Source organism: Ovis aries, chromosome 25 (genome assembly GCF_016772045.2).
Source record: "Ovis aries strain OAR_USU_Benz2616 breed Rambouillet chromosome 25, ARS-UI_Ramb_v3.0, whole genome shotgun sequence".
NCBI classification, from domain to species: Eukaryota; Metazoa; Chordata; class Mammalia; order Artiodactyla; family Bovidae; genus Ovis; species Ovis aries.
Window position 1 is genome coordinate 42,414,439 of NC_056078.1, and position 20,185 is coordinate 42,434,623.

The following is a 20,185-nucleotide window of genomic DNA, read 5'->3' on the forward strand; positions in this document are numbered from 1 at the left end:
TGCATTAACACATTCAATATTCAGAGCAAGAGCTCTGTGAGACAGGCACTGCCATCCCCACCATTCGCTGAATGAGGAATGCACTGAGAACTTGAGGATGTGCCCAAGGGCCAAAGACAAGTGGGAAGTGGCAGCCCTGCCACCTTCACCCAAAGCCCTGTGATGCCTTGAGAACTCACATCCCAGGCGGCTAACTGATAGAATGATGCCAGGACCGTCAAGACCGAGGACTGGAGGGCTGAGACATGGGCAGGTGAGTGGTGAGACCCAAACTTGATTCTTAGGCTCGAATTTCCAGGCAAGGCAGAAGTCCCTGTTGGTCCTAAAAGGGAGCAGCTGACTTCATTGAGAGGGACCACATCTTCCCCAACTTAGCTCCAGGAGAAGTCCACCTCCTGAGTCCTGACCTCATGGAGGGCAAACGATGGCCACTCAGTCACCAAAGTGACAAGACGTCCGTGTGACCACGCTCAGAGCTGCCCAGGGGTTGGGCAGACACTCCACAGAGGACATCTTCGCTGAGTGCCCTGGTGGGGAAGGGACCTTTGTAATAGACTGTCGGGGTTTTCTGATGGCCTCGCCTGGTGATGAAAAAGCTGGAGGACTCTGAAGCAAAAGTACACAGCCTTGTTTTAGTCACTAGTCTTCTTGGAAATCCGGCGACTTCTGTTACTGATGGACCCGCGTGGGGCCCATCCACTCACTCACACAGCACAGACGCCACAGGGCGCAGCGTGGCCCTGGTCCCATCAGTTCTTAGAAGTCCCCACTGAGCTTCCTTGTTTCTCTGCATTTATCCTTCACGTCAATCCTGCCGCTCTAGCCAGGTGGAAAACCTTTCCGGGGATTGGACAACGCCTTGTATTTCACACGTGGTAGGGCTAGGCTGCTAGAGTCGCTGAACGGAACTGGCTTCTGGGCTGATGCTGGAAACCCTGACGTGTGTGCTGCTTGCTCACGAGGGGGCCTTTCCAGCACCAGTTTCCCCACGCGGCCTTTACTGGGCAGAAGGCAAGGGACAGGGAAGGCAGGAGCCAGTGAGTGGGGCCAGGGCCACGAAGGGCCAGCCTCTCCCCCTGCCCGCTCACACACAGACACTTCTCCTGGATCCCCCCTCAGGGGCCTTCTCCCAGTGGCCACGGCTCTGCATGACCATCGCACAGCATAAAATCCTTATATGAGCCTGAAATGAAACTTGAACAGGGAAAGAAGAAAGGACGTAGATCAGAAAGCATGGAAAGGTGGAAAGAGTCAGAGAGACGCAAGGGGGGACACACACAGGCGCTCTGCCAGAGAAGCTCAGGCTGCGGACGGGCAGGCGGAGAAGGGGAGAGAGAGAGAATGTCTAGCATCCAAGAAAGCCTGGCCCTGGCCTTCCCAGTAGCACCAGGCCCCCAGTCCTCACCAGGCTGCCCAGCAAATGCATCCTCCTGAATGCCCCACTCTTCTGCCCCTCCCGGGCAGGGGCCCCTGGCTCAGCTCAGCTCCCATTCTCACCCCCACAGGCTCAGGCGCCTTAGACCCCTCCCTCCATGCTCTCTCCTGGGTCCACCCCAGGAGAGGAGGCTGCTCCTAGTCCCTGACCCCAAACAGGTTCCCTGGGCTTCAGGGACTGAGTGAAGTCCAAGGTTAGAGACTGAGAGAGTGTCCTCCCTGGGGCTGCAGATCAGACAGCCGCAGGCGCCAAGCCCCAAGAGTGGGCCACGCTGTGCACTCCATCAGCCATCTCCCATCTCAGTGATTCCTGCTAGCCATCCAGACAGCCACTTGGCGGCAGCCTTTTCCCTCCTCAGGGAGGGAACTCCTCCAAGCCACCCTCCTGTGCTCAGCATCTTGGCCTTGCCTGCTAAGAGCCCTTGGCGAGGGCCTGTCAGAGCCGCACATCGGCCACCCCACCCCAGCCTCCTGCCAAGATCATCACCTCCTGCGCTGCAGACCCTTGCAAGCCCCCAAGGACGGTTTCCCCTGGCTCTGCAAAGTAGCTGGAGGATAGCTTGCTGGTCTGCGAGCATAGCCAGAGGCCTCCTGACTGCTCCTGCTCAGGTCTGTCAGAGACACAAGAGGAAACCACACCATATTTTATTTACTGAAATTCTCTGGGTTCTCACACGCAAACATGAATTGGCAGCTTAGTACCCAGAAAACAGTCTCTCAAAGCCTGGGGATAGTTCAAGGGGGTTGAGCAGGGGCTGACTGAACCGAGGCTGGTGTCCCAGGGGGACGTGGGGACCCTCTGACTGATAAATTCACATGGCTGTAGTAGGCACATACATGCATACAAGCTAAGTCGCTTCAGTCGTGTCCAACTCCTCGCAACGCTATGGACTGCAGCCTGCCAGGCTCCTCTGTCCTTGGGATTCTCCAGGCAAGAATACTGGAGTGGGTTGCCACGCCCTCCTCCAGGGGATCTTCCTGACCAGGGATTGAACCCACGTCGCTCATGCCTCTTGCATTGGCAGGCACAGTGCTGCCCAAATCTGGCTTGACAGTCACCGCCACACTAGGGCTGTCCACACTGAGCCAGGTGCAGCGTGCAGGAGCCAGGGTCCTGGGGCACAGCTTTTGCTGGTGTGCAGAGTCGGACATGACTTAGGGACTAGACAGCAGCAGCAGCAGAGCAGGGAGTAGGGGTGCTGCCTCTAGATGGGCCTGCTGAGGTTCCAGGGCCTCTACCTGCACGGTCTCCACGCACACTCAGGTCCAGCCCTGCGCCCCGGCACTCTCACCAAACCACTCACCTGAGGCTACGCCTGCCCAGAAGATGGTGCCTTTTTCTAAGATGTCCTAAGACACCATTACAGCTCTGGGTCTAGACTGGCCCTTCCTCCCCAAGCCCCCTTTGGAAAGGCAACTGACAGAGACCTGACAACCCAGCCCTCCCTGCAAAACAGCCAGTGCCCCGCCCCCTCTCTGCAGCCGTTCCCCCCTACAGAGCACAGTCTGCTCTCTGCACGTGGTTTCCCAACAGGAAGGAATCTCCTGCAAGAGTAAATAGTCCTGAGGCCTGGAGGCTCCCTGGGTCCCCCTCCTCCAGGACTGGGAAGTTAGCCTCAGAGGAGGACGGAGGCAAGGCTGCTCCGGGGAGTGAGTGGAGGGCACAGGGCGGCCTGCCCCACCTCAGCTGGAATCTGACCCTGAGAGCCCATCCCCACCATCCAGTCCTCCCAAGCCGCCCACACCTGTTGGGTCCACCCTTCCTGGGAGCTGGCCCTCTTCACCACCCTTATTTGGGCAGAGCCAGGCTGTGTGTTTCCAGCTGTGGGGCAGTGGGCGTACGCGCCCACTCAGATGTCATTCTATAAGTATCTGGACTAAAAATAGGGAGAGGCTGCCCTAAGTGTTTGTCAACTGATGCCTGGCCATCTTCATCTTGAAACTTAAATATTACAGAAGGGCTCCTAACTTTAGATCACATAAATTCCAGTGTTCTCGGATCAAGGAAGGGGTCTCAGATAACTAGAAAAGACATCTATCCTCTCCTAACAAAGTACACACTCAGGAGTGAAGTACGTTTGGTGTGCTCCGCATGGCCCTGGTGACCAGGGGGATCCAAGTGCTCTGGGACAGAAGACCCCGGCGCCCCATGAAGGAGCTCACACAGTGATGGAGAGACAAGACTGGCACAAGAAAAGGTCAGAGTGCTGGGGGAGGTGCTCGGCATCCTCCTGCGAATCTGCGTCCCCAGGAGCTAGAGGAAGTCTGAACAGGGGTGTGTGGGGTGAGCATTTGCCGCGTGGCCCTCCGCATTTCCTGGCCTCTTGGCTGCAGGCAGCACCTTGGTTTTCTTTTGTGGAAGCACCTCCCTTTGATTCCCTTGAGGCTGGTCCCAGGATGGATGTGTGAACCATCCTGATTAGTCAGATATGACATCTTCCAGTCAGCAGTGACTGGTCAAGGGGTGATCCTACTCAGGCCAGTAAGACTCAACCCTGGGACTTTGTGGAAAATACTGAGAAAGAAGAATGTCTTCTGAAATTGGTAACTGTGGGGTTGAGGGAGGCCCTCAGGCTTGAGGGAACATGCTGAGTCTGAAACCCCCACTGACTAGGGTCACGCTAGGTTTAGGTACGGAGAAGGTGATGGCACCCCACTCCAGTACTCTGGCCTGGAAAAATCCCATGGACAGAGGAGCTTGGTGGGCTGCAGTCCATGGGGTTGCTAAGAGTCAGACACGACTGAGCGATTTCACTTTCAGTTTTCACTTTCATGCATTGGAGAAGGAAATGGCAACCCACTCCTGTGTTCTTGCCTGGAGAATCCCAGGGACGGGGGAGCCTGGTGGGCTGCCGTCTGTGGAGTCGCACAGAGTCGGACACGACTGAAGCGACTTAGCAGCAGCAGCAGCAGGGTTAGGTTTAGTCGTTAAGTCGTGTCCGGCTCCCACCAGCTTCTTCTGTCCATGGGATTTCCCAGGCACAGTGGTTGCCATTTCCTTTTCCAGGGGGTCTTCCCAACCCAGCGATTGAACTCTGGTCTCCTGCATTGCAGGCGGACTCTTACTGCCTGAGCCACCAGGAAGGTCAGGCTAAGACCAAATCTAAGACAAGTTTTGAGCCTCTGAATCCAGCTGCGCCTAAAGCACCTCTTCTTGACTTCTCAGCCACCTCAGTAAGGAAACACCTCTTTTATCTTATAGTCTAACCTGAGCTAAGTGTCACCTGCAAGCATCCTGATGACTTATGTGGCAGGTCCTTCACACAGCAGAGTGTGCTGGCTGTGAACCAGGAGCTCACAGCACAGCCTTAGATAAACCCAACTACGATCCACCAGCTAAGCAAACCTATGTGCCTCTGGGCCTTTGCACAAGCTGCCATTTGATGCAACACCTTTCTTGTCTCCATGGAAAGCTCTTGCTTATCCTCCAAGACATAGCACAAAGTCACCTCCTCTGGAAGTCCCCTGCTCTCTGCTGGCTCAGGATCCCCCTGCAACCTCATCACATATCTGCCCCTGCTCTGTCTACACTGTCCTGCAGAATGTTCTAGGGCATGAACTTCCCAGCCCCAGTTCCTCCCCAGGCCCAGGATGATATGTGAGACTCCTCAGAGCTTAGTTTCTCCTCCAGGGAGGTGCAAGAGGAAGGTGAAAGGGGAGAATCTTGAACTGACAGGAAAGATTACCCAAAATTACTGTTAAACCAGAAGTGGCTTGTGTGATAAGATCAAGTTTATAGCACTGAGTGATATAATAAGGGCTCAGGAGGAAGTAAAGTTCAGCCACAGAGAAACAGATCTGGGTAACAGCATCTCCTATGACTCTGAGGCCAGGAAAACCCGCGGACCGCTGCTGTTGCTGTGGATACACCTGAGGCCCTGGTGCAAGCACCACACAGCCAGATCCCACCAGGAGGAAGGATCAGAAAGGGGAGCGGAAGTGCAGAGTGAGCGGGGCTGCCCTCATTATGCTTCATGTCATGGAAGAGCCTGGACCTCCCTCTTCTCGCCTGAACGTGGGCCCCGACACACAGAATGGACTCACTCAGACAGCTTTCTTCCATCCATTTGTCCCCAATCCTTCCTGCAATGGAAGCTGACCCCGGGGTCCCAGCAGGATTCAGGGCACACTTCGCTAACTGGGCTGGTTTGGGGGCTTTGGGCGCTGGCAATCCCGTCCCTCCTCAGAGCTCACAGATGATAGGTCTTCTCAGAAAAATCCAGGTCAGTGGCCCTGGCCCTTTTGCCCCTCCCCGGGGCTGTTAGATGCTAGAAATTAGACATGTGAAACTCTAACAGGATGGAGGCTCTAGTCCTCTCCTGAGCAGGATGCCAGAGGGCTGTGGGTTGGTATGGGTTATGCAGTGGCCCCTGCTCCCAGTGGCTGCTAGCATTGCGCTGGGGTCTACGGCCTTCCTCTGACATTCTGTGACGTACAGGAACCTCAGGTTCCCGGCTCACAAACCTAGAAACCATCTTGACATTGCTCTTCTTCGATACCCTTTTCCCGTCTCCGTAAAGAGGCCGCAGCTGCCAAACTTCGAGTAAACAGGACATTGTCATTCCTATCCCAGAGCTGTGCATTCCTTTCTTCCTATGAAAGCACCTAGACTTTGGGCGGAACACAAACCTGCCAAGCTGCGCAGGTTTGAGAGACGGAAAGCAGAAAGAATGCAGAGGACCTAGGAGAACCTCTAGATGGCTCCACCATGGGCCATGGGGACGGGACGCTGTCTTGGCTTCCAGGGATCCCCATTCAGGGCAAGAGCACGCTGAACCAGACAGACCTTTCGCTCCCAAACCCAGCTCAGGACCTCCCAGGTCCTGGACTGCAGTGGGCCCTGGAGACTCCGGGAAGATGGGCAGTGAGTAAGGAATTCCATGCAGGGGGTTCTTCCTAACACAGAGAAACATGCAGCCGTTAGCATCCAGGAGGACTTAGGGGGCCCTAACCCAGCCTGGGGCATCCGTGAAGGTCCCCAGGAGTGAGCACTATTTAAAAACAAAAGGGAAAGTCGGACGAGTCCTTGGGAATAAAGAGAGTGGCTCAGTGGGTCAGAGCAGTGAGGGGGGCATGGGTAACTGAGGCTCTGAGTGCTTTCCAGAGGACGCGGATGGGACAGGCAGCTGGGCAGGACCTGGAAGCAGGAGCCTACGGAAGGCCCCCCAGAAGGGTGGAGGAGCCCATCTGAGGCATCAGAACACGAGGGGAAACGCCTCCAGCTTCCAGAAATAGCCTCATAATTAAGAGGAAAACATTAATGGCGGGTGACCAGACGGTATCAAAACTTGTGACCACTTTGTTTTTTCCTGAGCGATCTTCGCTAATTAATTCTTAAAGATTCACACACTGGGATTAAAACACTCAGCTGCAGAAGCCAAACTGATCAATACCTTTCCAGGCTAATGGAGGGGCTGGAGGCAGGGAGCCGGCTCTGGCCCAAGGTGGAACCAAGGGTGCTCCAGGCCCTCAGAATGCTCCCAAAGGGGTAGGAGGCCACAGGGAGCTCCAGCCATGCTCAGTGAGGAGTGGTGATGCATAAATGCTATCACACCCATCAGAAGACCTGCTGAATTCTCAAGGCGGTCAGAGGTGCTTGGAAGCTGGGAGGAGCTTGAGGCTGTCCTGGTGGGGTGGGCAGTGATATCCAGGAAAGCCTGGGTCAGAAGACCCCCCAGTTGGAACACCCAATCAATTCTGCACTCACCAGTGGATGGGTTCACTCCATCTTTGAATGTCTCTGGTGCAGGGGGGGACATGAAACCTGCCTATGCCCCCATGGTGGATGGGAAGGTGTGACGCTTGGAACCAGAGCATCTGTGTCCCCTTTCTGCCTCTGCTTTGCGGCCCTCGTGGCTCCCAGCTCAGGGGCCCCTGTGCAGTGGGGCTGACCACAGGAAGCCTGCCTGGCCACACAAGGACTGTGACTGCAAGGATCCCCTCACAGGAGGGTGGTGTAGACTGACGTGTGGGCAGGAACCATCCTCCACGGGCACTTGGCCACTGCTTGACACGGCCTCAGCTTGCCAGCGGGCTGCAGGACGGGTGGGGACAGAGCATATCAGGAGGGGCTCTGGAGAGGCACTCGGAGCAGAAAGGAGCAGGCCCTCCCCATCAAGGTCTCAGGTCCCTGCTGTTGCCTCTGAGAGACTAGGGGGTCCCAGGTGGGGGACGGCCCACCCCCTCAACACAGGAGCTTCAGACCAGAGAAAGCCTGTCTTCAGGAGCGATCTCAGGGCCTGCCTTTGCAGAGAGCAGAGGAGGCTGGAAGCAGAGAATAACTAATTAATGATGGTAAAGTATTGTGGAAGAGGAAAGCGCTGCATAACCGCTAAGTGGTGGGGTTATTATCATTCATGCAGTATTCATAGCGTGCTCTTCAGCCTCTGGGAAGCTTCGCTCTGCAGTCCTCGGGGACTTGGTGGAAGAGGGCATGTGCCCAGGGGGGCGGAGCTGTGGGATGACAGCTGGCCTAGCCCTCAGGGAAGGGGTCTCGAAGCTGCAGAGGAAACAGCCACACCCAGCCAATGAACGTCCAGCGAGCTTGGCAACTCCGAGCCGTCTGTCGCCATCATTGGGCAGCACTGTGTGCCAAGGTCTGTGTCAGGCACTTCCACCGTAATCTTTCTAAAGGCCGCTTCTAACATTTGCAGAAACCAGGGCACACCACAGATCTAAATATTTGAAGATTAGAGATCAAGCCACACACAGGGCTCAACCCACTCCCTCCAGCATGGCCCTGTGGTCCACTCTCCAGGGCTCACCTTCTGGAAAGGGAAGCTCAGCCCTGCCTGTGGCCCCAAGGGCTGCCAAGGTCTTCTGAACAGAGCAGGGTGAAGTCAGGCTTGACCTGGACCTCCTGGAAAGACCAGATCCCCAGGATTCAGGATGGAGCCTGGCTCAGTCTGACGCCCCCAAGGGCCTCCCACCAACCAACAGCCTGCTTCTGCCATTGGACTCTTGGGCAACATGAAGACATCGCCCCACACTGGACCACCAAGCAGAGGGAGGAAGTGGAGCCACCTGGGAGCTGGGTCTGCATAGGAACGCCCTCGACCATTGAAATAAAAGCAGCAGCCCACCCTCAGTCTGTAGCTCACAGCTCCCCACCAAGCCATAGTCCCTGTCCTCTCACGCTCCACTGCCCAGCACACACACACAGGTCCCTCCCTTACGTCTCTGTGCTGACCCAGCTCTGGAACTTTCAAGGATTTTCTAACATAACCAAAAAAAAAGAAAAAAATCTTGCATTTGTATGTGTGTGTGATTTGAGGGGGGGCGGGTAGAGCTCTAAAGCCAGGTAGGGGCAGGAGTCTCTCTCGGGGATCACGGTCCTCCTTTCACAGGGAAGTCCCAGGAGGTGAGTGCCGTGTCGTGTCACGCAGCTGAAGGAGAGTGCCCCAGGATCTGGACCCGAGCCAGCCCGGCTCCTCAGGGTCTCCGGCCGCGCACAGTGAGGACTGGGGCTCCAGGCTGAGCACAGGTTCTTAGCGTGTCGTGTGTGGCTCAGCTTCGAGGGCTCATCTGCAGCTCTGTAAGGCGGGGCTCTGTTCTTCGTACCCGAGGGTCGCCTCAGGGGCCCTCTCTGAGCATCTCCAGAACCTTCTCTGGGTCAGCTTAGCTGCCCAGGGCTATCTCCACACAGCCTCAAGCCAGTTGGTCCTACGTCGTCTTCTGCAGTACAAGCTGTGACAGAGAAGGCACCTCGGCCACACCCTGACCGCAGGCCTCACGCAGTGGGAAAGCTGGTGTAAGTGTATAATGGGGCCTCAGAAGCCAGCATAGACCCTGCTGGTGAGGCCCGAGACACACCCAGCCTTCTTCTCTCCTAGGTGGTCTTACTACTAACTCACCTGCTACACTGCTGGGGAGGTGGTGGGGCGGCTCTTCTCTCAGGGCTGCTAAAATATCCTCAGGGTAAGACCTGTTTCCCCCCGAGGCTCACACTCCTCCCCCAGCTAACCCCTCCATCATCCCCGGCTGCAGCTCACGCTCCTCCCCAACCCACACTGCCTTCCTGCAGTCCTCTCAGGCCAACCAGATCCGTCCCTGCTCACGGTTCCTGCAGACTGGCTCCTGGAAGCCAAGCTTCTGCTTCATGCACTAACCAACTCAAACAAGTGCGGCTGCTGGGCATGAGCTAAGCGGTGGCTGGCAAGATTGGATCCCTGACCTGACCGAGGTGACAGTGTGGCAGGAAGCAAGATCCCAAACAGGCATGGAAACAGCACTGGGAGAGAGCATCTCTGGGGTCCTGGGGCTGGGGTGGTGGGGGTGGTGGGGGGTGGTTGGCACACACCTCACACAACAGAGGCAATACGAGACTGGGCAGGGGACTGGACTGGAACTTGATGGCTGTTCCTGGGGCTGGGGAGCAGGAGCCCCGGGATGGGCTGCATAATGGGCTAGGGAGGCCCAGTGACCACACAGATGCTTGTCAGTCTTGGCAACAGCAGGAAGCTGCCAAAGGATTTTAGGCAGGCGGTTCAGTTCAGTCGCTCAGTTGTGTCCAACTCTTTGCAACCCCATGAATCGCAGCACACCAGGCCTCCCTGTCCATCACCAACTCCCGGAGTTCACTCAGATTCACGTCCATCGAGTCCGTGATGCCATCCAGCCATCTCATCCCCTGTCGTCCCCTTCTCCTCCTGCCCCCAATCCCTTCCAGCATCAGAGTCTTTTCCAATGAGTCAACTCCTCGCATGAGGTGGCCCAAGTACTGAAGCTTCAGCTTTAGCATCATTCCTTCCAAAGAAATCCCAGGGCTGATCTCCTTCAGAATGGACTGGTTGGATCTCCTTGCAGTCCAAGGGACTCTCAAGAGTCTTCTCCAACACTACAGTTCAAAAGCACCAATTCTTGGGCACTCAGCTTTCTTCACAGTCCAACTCTCACATCCATACACGACCACAGGAAAAACCATAGTCTTGACTAGACGGACCTTTGTTGGCCAAGTAATGTCTCTGCTTTTCAACATGCTATCTAGGTTGGTCATAACTTTCCTTCCATTTGGTCCCATCACTTCATGGGAAGTAGATGGGGAAACAGTGGAAACAGTGTCAGACTTTATTTTTTGGGCTCCAAAATCACTGCAGATGGTGACTGCAGCCATGAAATTAAAAGACACTCCTTGGAATTCAGGCAGAGATATAATCAAATTGTTCTCAGGAAAACTCCTTTTCCAGGAAGCCCTCCTGGATACTCTAGTTTGGCTCAAGTTCTCCTCTCTGTTCCCTTCCTGTTCGTTCATCTCGGCACTTAACAAACACACTGCAACTGCCCTCTCCATGGACTATCAACTCCTTCAGGTTGGGGCCTGAAATCATGTACTTTTTGTGTCCTGGCAGAGTCTGGTGAAAATCACTGTTTGGTTAATATAAGGGACAGCCCTGATGTCCATGTGTTCCAGCCCCTTGGTATAGCCCATGGGTCCCGTTCTAGGTCCTTCACCTCAAACCCCGGACAACAACTCCTTAATGACATGGCCCACGGATCTGCACAGGTCTCTGAGGTGGGTGCAGTCAGGTTCCAGGCAAAAACTCCCCCAGCTGCCCATCTGTTTCATTCAGACAACAGGGAGAACACAAACCCAGTTCATCTTACTGAGAACCATTAGCCGCTTATCGAATAGAATCAAATTTGATAAAAGGAGCAGTTGAAGCAATTCTGGTGGATAAGTGAGGGTCTGGGTGTGACAGAGATGCTGACGTGACTTTGCAGAGGAGGCATGCATGGTTTAATTTGAGAGCAAGTGAAGAAGCCTGCGGATCAGTGTGTTGTTAGCCAGGTCAGCAACAGCTCTGAGCCTCTCGGCTGCGGCTCCCACCCGGGATGCAAGGCACAGGGACTATCCTATAGACAGACACTCTGCTGAGGTCGCTCCTCGTGCCTTCACCTCACAGGGCACTTCCCCTCAGGAGTCTCGAGGGTCAGGGACGTGTGTCTGAGGGACTGCAAACAAAAAGAGTAGAGAAAATCACCGGAACAAAACCCCGGTTCTTTGAAAAGATCGATCAAACTGACAACCCTCTAGCAAGACTGACAAAGGAAAAGAGAGAGAATACACCAATTACCAAGAGCAGAAATGGAACAGGAAATCATATAGATATTCCAGACCTCAGAAGGGTAATAAGAGAACACCATGAAAAACTCTACACATAAAATCCTGATGTCGTGGATAAAATGAACCGAATCCTCAAAAAGGACAAATATCACAACTCAACCAAATGAAATAGGATGAATAGCCTTGTAGCTATTAAGGAAATTAAATTCACAATCTACAAATTCTCAGAAATATGCAAGACCAATTTCATGAGAGAATTCCAGGAAATGTTTGAAGAAAATATTCACACCAGTTCTGCACAGTTCCGTCCAGAAAATGGAAAGGAAACACTTCCTAATTGATTTTATGAAGCCATTACTATGACATTAAAACTAGACAAAATTAAATGTAAAAAAAAAAAAAAGAAAACTTCAAACCAGTATCCCTCATGAATATAGACTCAAAATATTATCAAATAGAATTCAGCAAGATAAAAGAATTATACTTCATGAACATATGGAGTCTATCTAGGGACGCAAGACTGGTTTGATATTCAAGAATCCATCAATATAATCCACCATAACTACAAGCTAGTGAAGGAAAAGTTGCCTGACTATATAGAGTGATGCGGCAAAAGCATTTGACAAATCCTACATCCATTCATGGTAAAAACTCTCAGGAACTAGGAATAGAGGGAAATTCCCTCAACTTGATTAAGAATATCTGCCCCAACCCCTACAGCTAATATTATAGTGAATACTTAACGGTGAAAAATGAGATATTTTTCAATTAAGATAGAGAATATGCCTGTTACATACTACTAGAAGTTCCTGCCAACCTAATAAAGCAAGAAAATGAAATATAAAGCATGCTTTTCAGAAAAAAATAAACTGTCCCTGCAGATGATATTATGGTCCATGTAGGAAAATCTGAAAGTTAAATCCTAGAACTAATAAGTCAATTCAGCAAGGGGGCAGGATAAAAGACGGACATACACAAATCAATTATACTTCTATAGACTAACAACTACACATAGAAAGAGGAACTTTAAATACCATTCAATTTATAATCACTCAAAAAAATACTTAGGTGCAAGTCTGGTAATATACGCTGCTGCTGCTAAGTCGCTTCAGTCGTGTCCGACTCTGTGCGACCCCATAGACGGCAGCCCACCAGGCTCCACCGTCCCTGGGATTCTCCAGGCAAGAACACTGGAGTGGGTTGCCATTTCCTTCTCCAATGCATGAGAGTGAAAAGTGAAAGTGAAGTCGCTCATATATACAATGTCTAATATGTTGAACATTCCACAATGCTGACAGAAAGTTTAAAGCATCCTGAATAATTAGAAATACATACTGATTTCATGAAAAACTCAACATAATAAAGATGCCAGACTCCTCAAATTGATCTATAGATTTAATGTAATTTCTATCAAAATTCCAGAAAGGTTCTGGTTGATGTAGATAAGATTATTCTAAATATTTACACAGAAAGGTGAAGGGACTCTACTCGCTAATTTTTTTTTGAAAAGCAAGCGTAGAGCAGGAATGACCACTCTCCCATCTGGGAAGCCGTGTGCTTACAGAAATCAGTGCTGTGTGGTCCTGGCAGAGCGACAGACACATACATCAACGGAAAAGAGAAGATAGCAGAGATACTTCACACAAGTACGACCAACAGATTTCTGAGGAGCACGCAAAATCCGCTCAATAGAGGGACAACCTTTGTGTCAACCAATGGTGCTGGAGCAACTGGATATCCGTAAGAGGGAGAGAGGGAGAGTGGGAGGCAGGGAGGGAGGGGAAAGAAAGAAGCGTAGAGAAGAAAGACAGGAAGAAAAAGAAAAAAGTTACCTTGACTTAAATTCTCAAATGAGTTCAAAATGGATCATAGATGCAAACATATAATATAAAACTATATAACTTTTAAAAGAAAATGGAGGATAAAATTTTTGAGATTTAGGGTTGGTGAAAACTCAGCTATCAAACGCGTGACACATTAAAGAAAAAAAATCAGTAAGTTAGGCAGTTACAATTAACTGGCTTTGTTTTATGAAAGACCATGTGACGAGGATGAAGAGACAAGCTAGTGGCTGAGAGAAACTACTTTCAGATCACATATTTGACAAAGAACTCCCACCCCAAATACGTTAAGAACTTTTAAACAAACAAAAAAGCAGTCACATTAGAAAATTGATAAACATCATGAAGAGAATTCTTACGGTGTCAGGAAATTTCTCCTTGCCTTCCCGGGGTCCCAGCCCCTTCCTCCACCTTCTGCTGACTTTGGGAAAGACTCTGGTACGTGGTTTCTTCTGGTATATTTACGATCATTTGTTACAGAGTCAAAGAGAACTAATACAGCAGAAATTCTTTCTCACTGGAACGCACACACCACGTGATTCCGAACCATTGTCTTGGCAAGAATCTGGAACAGGGGAAAAGCTGTCAGGAAAGGTTTTTACAAAGATCTCAGGGAGTGAGAGCCAAGGCATAAAGTGATGACTTTGACTTGTGAGATAAAAACGAATTTAATTCTCTTTACCCCGGCCATTGCCATCTTTTCATTATAAATTAAGGGGGGAGAAAAGCTTCTGCTCTCTTCAATAACTCTGCCTCCTCCAGTGAAGAATGTTTTAGGCACTGGAACGTAATTAAAGTGATATTGTATTTCTTTTATTATCATGATTATAATAATACATAGATTTCAGCAGGTACTTTCCAACAGAATTAAAACCAAGACAGATGGCTGACATTTGGGTGGGAATTGGAGTCTACAGGAATATTTTATGTAGCAGCTTTCTAAAAAGGAAGGTGCAAACCTCTAATAAAATGCCTAGAAATTTCACTGGATATTGAGCTCTTCTTAGGGCAATATTTTAACAAAATTTTAAAATATTGATTGGTCGGTAGTTAAGTGGCAAATTATTTAGAATTGTGACAGCTATTATCCAAAACCCAGTTGTAAGTCTTTTATCATTATGTCAAAAGTACATCAGCCTCTCTCAGAAGAGAGAGAGGCTACACTTCCCAATGTGAAACCCTAAGGACGCAAGATCAGCTACGGATTTTCTGATGGGGAATGGACCCCTGGAATCTGATCATTAGGATATCAGACAAACTCCCAGTTGAGGAATGTTCTATGAAAAAAAGGGGGACAGAAACCCTCAAACATCAGTATCATAAACAATGAACAAAATTTGTGGAGACGTTCCAGATTAAAGAAGGTTGAAGAGACACGGCAACCAAACACACCACCAGGTCCTCGCCACCGGCTTCTTGCCTGAGACACGGTAAAAGCTGCAAAGATCACCGTGAGGTCCCTGGAGTACTGGACTATGATAGATTACATGAAAACTTTGGTCAATGCTAACTTTCCTGAAGTTGATAACTGTCCTGTGATTGTAGTTTTGTGAGAGATTGTGCATACTCAGTCGCTCAGTGGTGTATTTCTGACTCTCTGCGACCCCATGGACTATTATAACCCACGAGACTCCTCGGTCTATGGAACTTTGCAGGCCAGTATATAAGAGCAAGTTGCCATTTCATACTCCACGGGATCTTCCCGACCCAGAGATTGAACCCTCATCTCCTTCATCTCCTGCATCGGCAGGAGGATTCTTTACCACTGAACCATATCTTCAGTTTTAAAAAATACACATTAATGTATTTAGGGTTTTTTTGAAAGTGATGTATATAAATTAATCTCAAGTGGCTCAGGAAAAAAATCTGCCTGTGTATGCATCTCTCTCTGTATGTATATGTATAAATATATCTACTATATACAATAGGTATTTTCCGTTTCATAAAAACATAGCTATTATCTACATAAAGATCGCTAGAGACTATAAATGCAAATATACACAGAACCCCATTTGTTTCATCATGCGTTCTCCCTATTTACAGAGAGAGAGCATGTGATAAAGCGAGCGAGGTAATTTGTTAAAGAAATCAGCAAATCGTACAACTGTTCTTTGTACTGTTCTTATTCCTGCAACTTTTCTTAGGTTTGATATTATTTTTAAATAAAAAATTGAAAGGATAGTTTGAAAAATCTTGTCAGTTTTTGCCTGATGATCCATTTTGACTGACGGGCCAAAAATATAGCCTTTGGGAATCGAAACACTTCCATTTGAATCCCAGCATTCTCGCTTACCTTGCCCTCTGGTAAATTAGCCATCATGCAATCATGCTCTATTTCTCAGTTTCCTCATCTGCAAAGTGGGCATAATGTTGCTGCTCATGAACAGTTCAGGCACGTATTAGATGAGGATAGAAGTATTGAAAAGTAGGAGAAATTAAAAAAATTAAAATAAATAAATAAATAATTTAAAAAAAGAAAAGTAGGAGAAAAAGGAAAGATGATTAAATAAATGATAGGACAATTAATATTCCATAAAGAAAAAAACTAAAATTAGCCCTTATACAAAAAGAAATTCCAAATAAAGACCTAATCATGAAAAATTCGACCACTTTAAAGGTTAAAAAAAAGGTTTCTTAGGCGAGACAGAAAAACAAAACATACAAAAAGGGAAAGACATAAATTTGACTGTATCACATCTAGAGACTTCTGCAAAGAATGCCGCAAATATAAAAGAAAGGCAGTAATACAAGAAAAGCAATAGTAAGAGAAAATATTTGCAATGCATGGCATAAACAAAAACTTAATGTCCAGAAAAAAAATTCATAAAAAACCAGTAACCAAGTAAAACTAGCAAGAAGTTTAGAGAAAAAGAAACCTGTCTGATAAGTACATGGAAAATGGTTCTTCACACTAGCAATCAGAAACATATAACCTAAACCCTTGTAGGTAATATTTCACAACTCTGGCAAAAAAAATTTAGAAATGTGACAATATCAAGTTTTATCGAATCAGTAGCAGGATAGATAACCCCGACCTCCCTGGTGGAGAGCAACTCCGGTAAAAGGAGAATCACGCATACAAATGGCAGGAAGTCCTTCCAGGCGCGCCTCCTCAGGGGCACACTGCTCATAGGCCCTAGGAGACAGGCCCCAGAAGGCTCACTGCAGCGACAGCTGTCATGAGAAGCGTTAGCAACAACCCGAGTTGGGTCCGTCCTGGAACGGACAACGAAATTACTGTGCGGTATTTCAACAGACTCATACAGAGAGTTAAGGAGAAGACACCTGATTTCCGGGCTCAGCATGGGTAGATGACACAGATGTTACCCACGCTGTGGGGCATTCAGGTCAACATTTAACACCCAGAATACAGCACAGGAAGGAAGCACAGTCAAAGCCGGGGCGCCGCTTCCTCTGGAGAGAGAGGAGGGTAAACAAGACGGAGGAAGGCAGACTAAGGGCTCGGCTTCATCTCTGACGCCCGCTTCTTCGATGGATGTGTTCATTCATCCATCTCCTTTCAAACACGGATATCTTAAACAAACTTTTTTTGGAAATGTGTTAATTTAGGGTGTTGTGTCCATGAATGTTTGTTACCTTGATCTAAGTTTTAGAAATAGTTTCAAAATATTTGAGGACTGGTTCTTCCAAAGCTCTCCAACTACTCCATGTGTGGGAAACGGTGGACCTGGTCTCTCTTCCCTGGCCCCAGGCAAGCCTGGATGTCACTGAGGTGACAAGGTGGAGATGCCACTCTGCCTCTCTGCGTCCCTAAAAGCCTTCTCGTGTGCAGTTCTCACATATACCCTGGGATGACCAGCCCGGTCACCTGCCTTCACAAGCCATCTGTTCATGGGTCACACTAGCTAATCCTTAGCTCACTTTCACCAGTCCTTAAAGGGAAAGTGCAGTTTGTCTTTTAATTTTCAATAGGTTGGTAGTTATTTTTCTCTTCATATAAATATATTTATTGGAATGAAGAATATATATAAACATTATGACATTTTCCAACACAGAAACTAAAAGATGACCTAGAATCCTATTTCCTAAAAGAGTTGAGGGATACTTTTAACCGCTTGCTATATTTCCTCCCCGTCAATTTTTGGAAAGGTAAGAAAACGTGCAAAATACGACGACGTAACTAGAACTCTGCAACTATGACCTCGTCTCTCCTCTTCTACCCAGATCAGTTCTGAGAAAGTTAAGTCTTTCATTGACACGTACTGGATTCGTCGGAAATTTTACAGCATAATTGATTTAGCCGGATTCCGACAGATAATCATTAGTTTCTGGTTTTCGCTGTGATCAGCAGTGCTGAATAGCATCCTGCTAAATATTTTAGGAAGCTTTTACCCTGTTAGGTTATTAGGATGAGCTCCTGGAAGTGGAATTTTGGGGTAGAAGGCTGCGAACAGCTTACATTTTGCTGCAAATTACCAAATTGTGATTATAGATTCTGGTAGTCAATAACGAATGGTCCCCTCACCTTAGATACTGGCTACATGCTTTAAATATGATAACAGATTGAATTCTCTCAACCTGTGGGGTCGGTACTATCTTCATCCCCAAGTCACAGGTGAGAAATCTGAGCACAGTGAGGATGAATGTCCTACCCATGCCCTCTGGGCTGGTAAAGAGCAGGGCAAGGATTCACATGCAGTGCGTTTAGAGCTGGATGCACTAGGCTAATCACTGCTATCTCTACAAGCAGGGTTTGAAAGCCCTAAGTAGTTGTGATGCTTTGGCATCACAACACAAACCTCATCCAGAAAACTCAGATAATAGGGGGACTAATTTCAGAGTTGTTACGGGGACAGAATGAGCTAATGTAAAGGATTGAGCAGAATATATACGACTATGCAGCTTATCAGATCCACTCCAAAATGTTTGACGTTATTATTTCTTCTGTTACTTGTGAGCGTGAGCATTTTAAAGGTTTATTCTATTTGTCATTCTTCAGTGAATCGCCTGTTCGTATAACTTGCACCTTTTTTTCACGAGGCTCCTTAAATTTAACTTTTTCCTCCTGGGCTTGTGTATCTACATAAGTCAAAAGCAGAAACGAGGGTTGACGCTTGGACTGCCTCCTGTCACTCTTCCCAGGCACACCTCCCAGGGTCTGCCCTGTGCATCCTTAGTTCTGGCTGCCTGGGTTTCACCATCCTTTCATTGCCACCGACTCTTGTTTCACATGCCATTTCCACGTGTAAACCGGCAGAGGCCGAGGCTGCTGTCTGACCTGCTAACTCCCGGAGGTCAAGGACTTTATTCTCTCCTGGGCTTAGTGCAGGCTTTAGACATAGTCCTGCCCATGAGAATAATTTTGCCCGCGTCCAGGATACAGGCTGTTATTCGAGAGGCAGAACATTAAATCGAGACAGACTGCTCGCCTCTGAGGCTTGACTCAGTGCAAGTTTTGGCAAAGAGCTTCTTTGTGTAGATGACAGACATCCATTGCCTTTTTAAGAAATAACAGTTGACGTTAAAGAGGATTTTGCAAAAAGTCTCAAGACTCTTTCCTTTTCTGTTATCTATGCATTTTTCTAACCATCACCCTGTCTTGATCACTGTCTCTTTGGGGTTTTTCCTGTCTGTTTCTCTGGCCCGATTCTTCTCCCTCTATATCATCTCCCTCTTTTTCTATTAGTCTCTGCCTCTCTCCCTTTTCGTCTTCTGATCACAGGATTAAAAGCGACTTTAGAAAACAAATACCTCTGAGTAAATAAGAGCATGCTTTATTGCATAATAAGACTGATTCACCATTAACAATAGAAAAGCATCTACATATCTACATTTTCTCATTTTACGTAATTATTTTCATTTGACTTGATTAAATTTAACTTAATTTTCACACAATCCTAGAAGGTAAACATTATTATTCTCCCTTTTATTGGCTCAGAAACTGAGACTCTAAGGAGCTCTGTTTTGTCAGCAATGGAGCCACAGTTTAAAGCTAGATTTGTCTAGGTCCCAACCCCACTCCAGGACTCTTCCCTGGAAAACCCCAGGGACTGAGGAGCCTGGTGGGCTGCAGTCCATGGGGTCGCTAAGAGTCGGACACAACTGAGCGACTTCACTTTCACTTTTCACTTTCCTGCATTGAAGAAGGAAATGGCAACCCACTCCAGTGTTCTTGCCTGGAGAATCCCAGGGATGGGGGAGCCTGGTGGGCTGCTGTCTATGGAGTCGCACAGAGTCAGACACGACTGAAGCGACTTAGCAGCAGCAGCAGCAGCAGCAACCCCAAAGCTTTTTCTGCCACAGGAAACTTCTTGTCCTCTGCACTCCCAGAAGCATTTGTCAGCTGCAGCTGGAGTGAAACAGACCAAAAGGGTTTCTCACTGTCCCATCAAAGTGAGAAAAGCCGTCTGTCCAAAGGGACACATGTGTTCTCAAGGGACTGAGCCCCAGTGGGCTAGCAAGCCCCAGTTTCTGACTTACTGAAGCATCCCCGCCCCAGCCAAGAAAGGGGGACGTGAGCCCCCTTTCCACACACCACTTACCAAGGAGAAGGAGGAGGACAGTCAGCGTTCTGGCCGCAGAGCACATGCTGGCGTTCTGCTCAGGGCTTCTTACAGGGCAGAGAAGGGGGCTATGTGACCAAAGCTCCAGGGAACGGGAGCCCAGTCCCACGTGACAGATGGGGAAGGAAGCTGCCGCCACAGCCCAGCACTGCTCAGTCCCCCTCAGCCCTGTCATCCCAGCAAGTGCAGGCGGCCAAAGGTAGGTCCACAATGAGGGCATCTCGGGTAAGAAGGGGGCACCAAGGGAGCAGCACTGATCCTTACCCAGTGTTATCGCCTATGATATTCCCCAGTACTGATCCTTACCCAGTATTATCGCCTAT

General features: G+C 49.2%; 1 protein-coding gene across 10 annotated transcripts in view; it reads right to left on the reverse strand.

Annotated features, from left to right (window-relative positions):
- TMEM273 (transmembrane protein 273) overlaps positions 1-19,969 on the reverse strand; it is a 39,513-nt gene extending 19,544 nt beyond the window's left edge. For all 10 annotated transcript variants that reach the window (XR_009598484.1, XR_009598483.1, XR_009598482.1 and 7 more), the window contains exon 1: positions 19,842-19,969. Coding sequence is in view for 6 of the 10 variants with exons in the window: in XM_060406374.1 (XP_060262357.1) it covers positions 19,842-19,887 (46 nt within the window). In the remaining 4 variants the exon portion in view is untranslated. The remainder of the gene's footprint in view (positions 1-19,841) is intronic.
- Between the last annotated feature and the right edge of the window lie 216 nt (positions 19,970-20,185).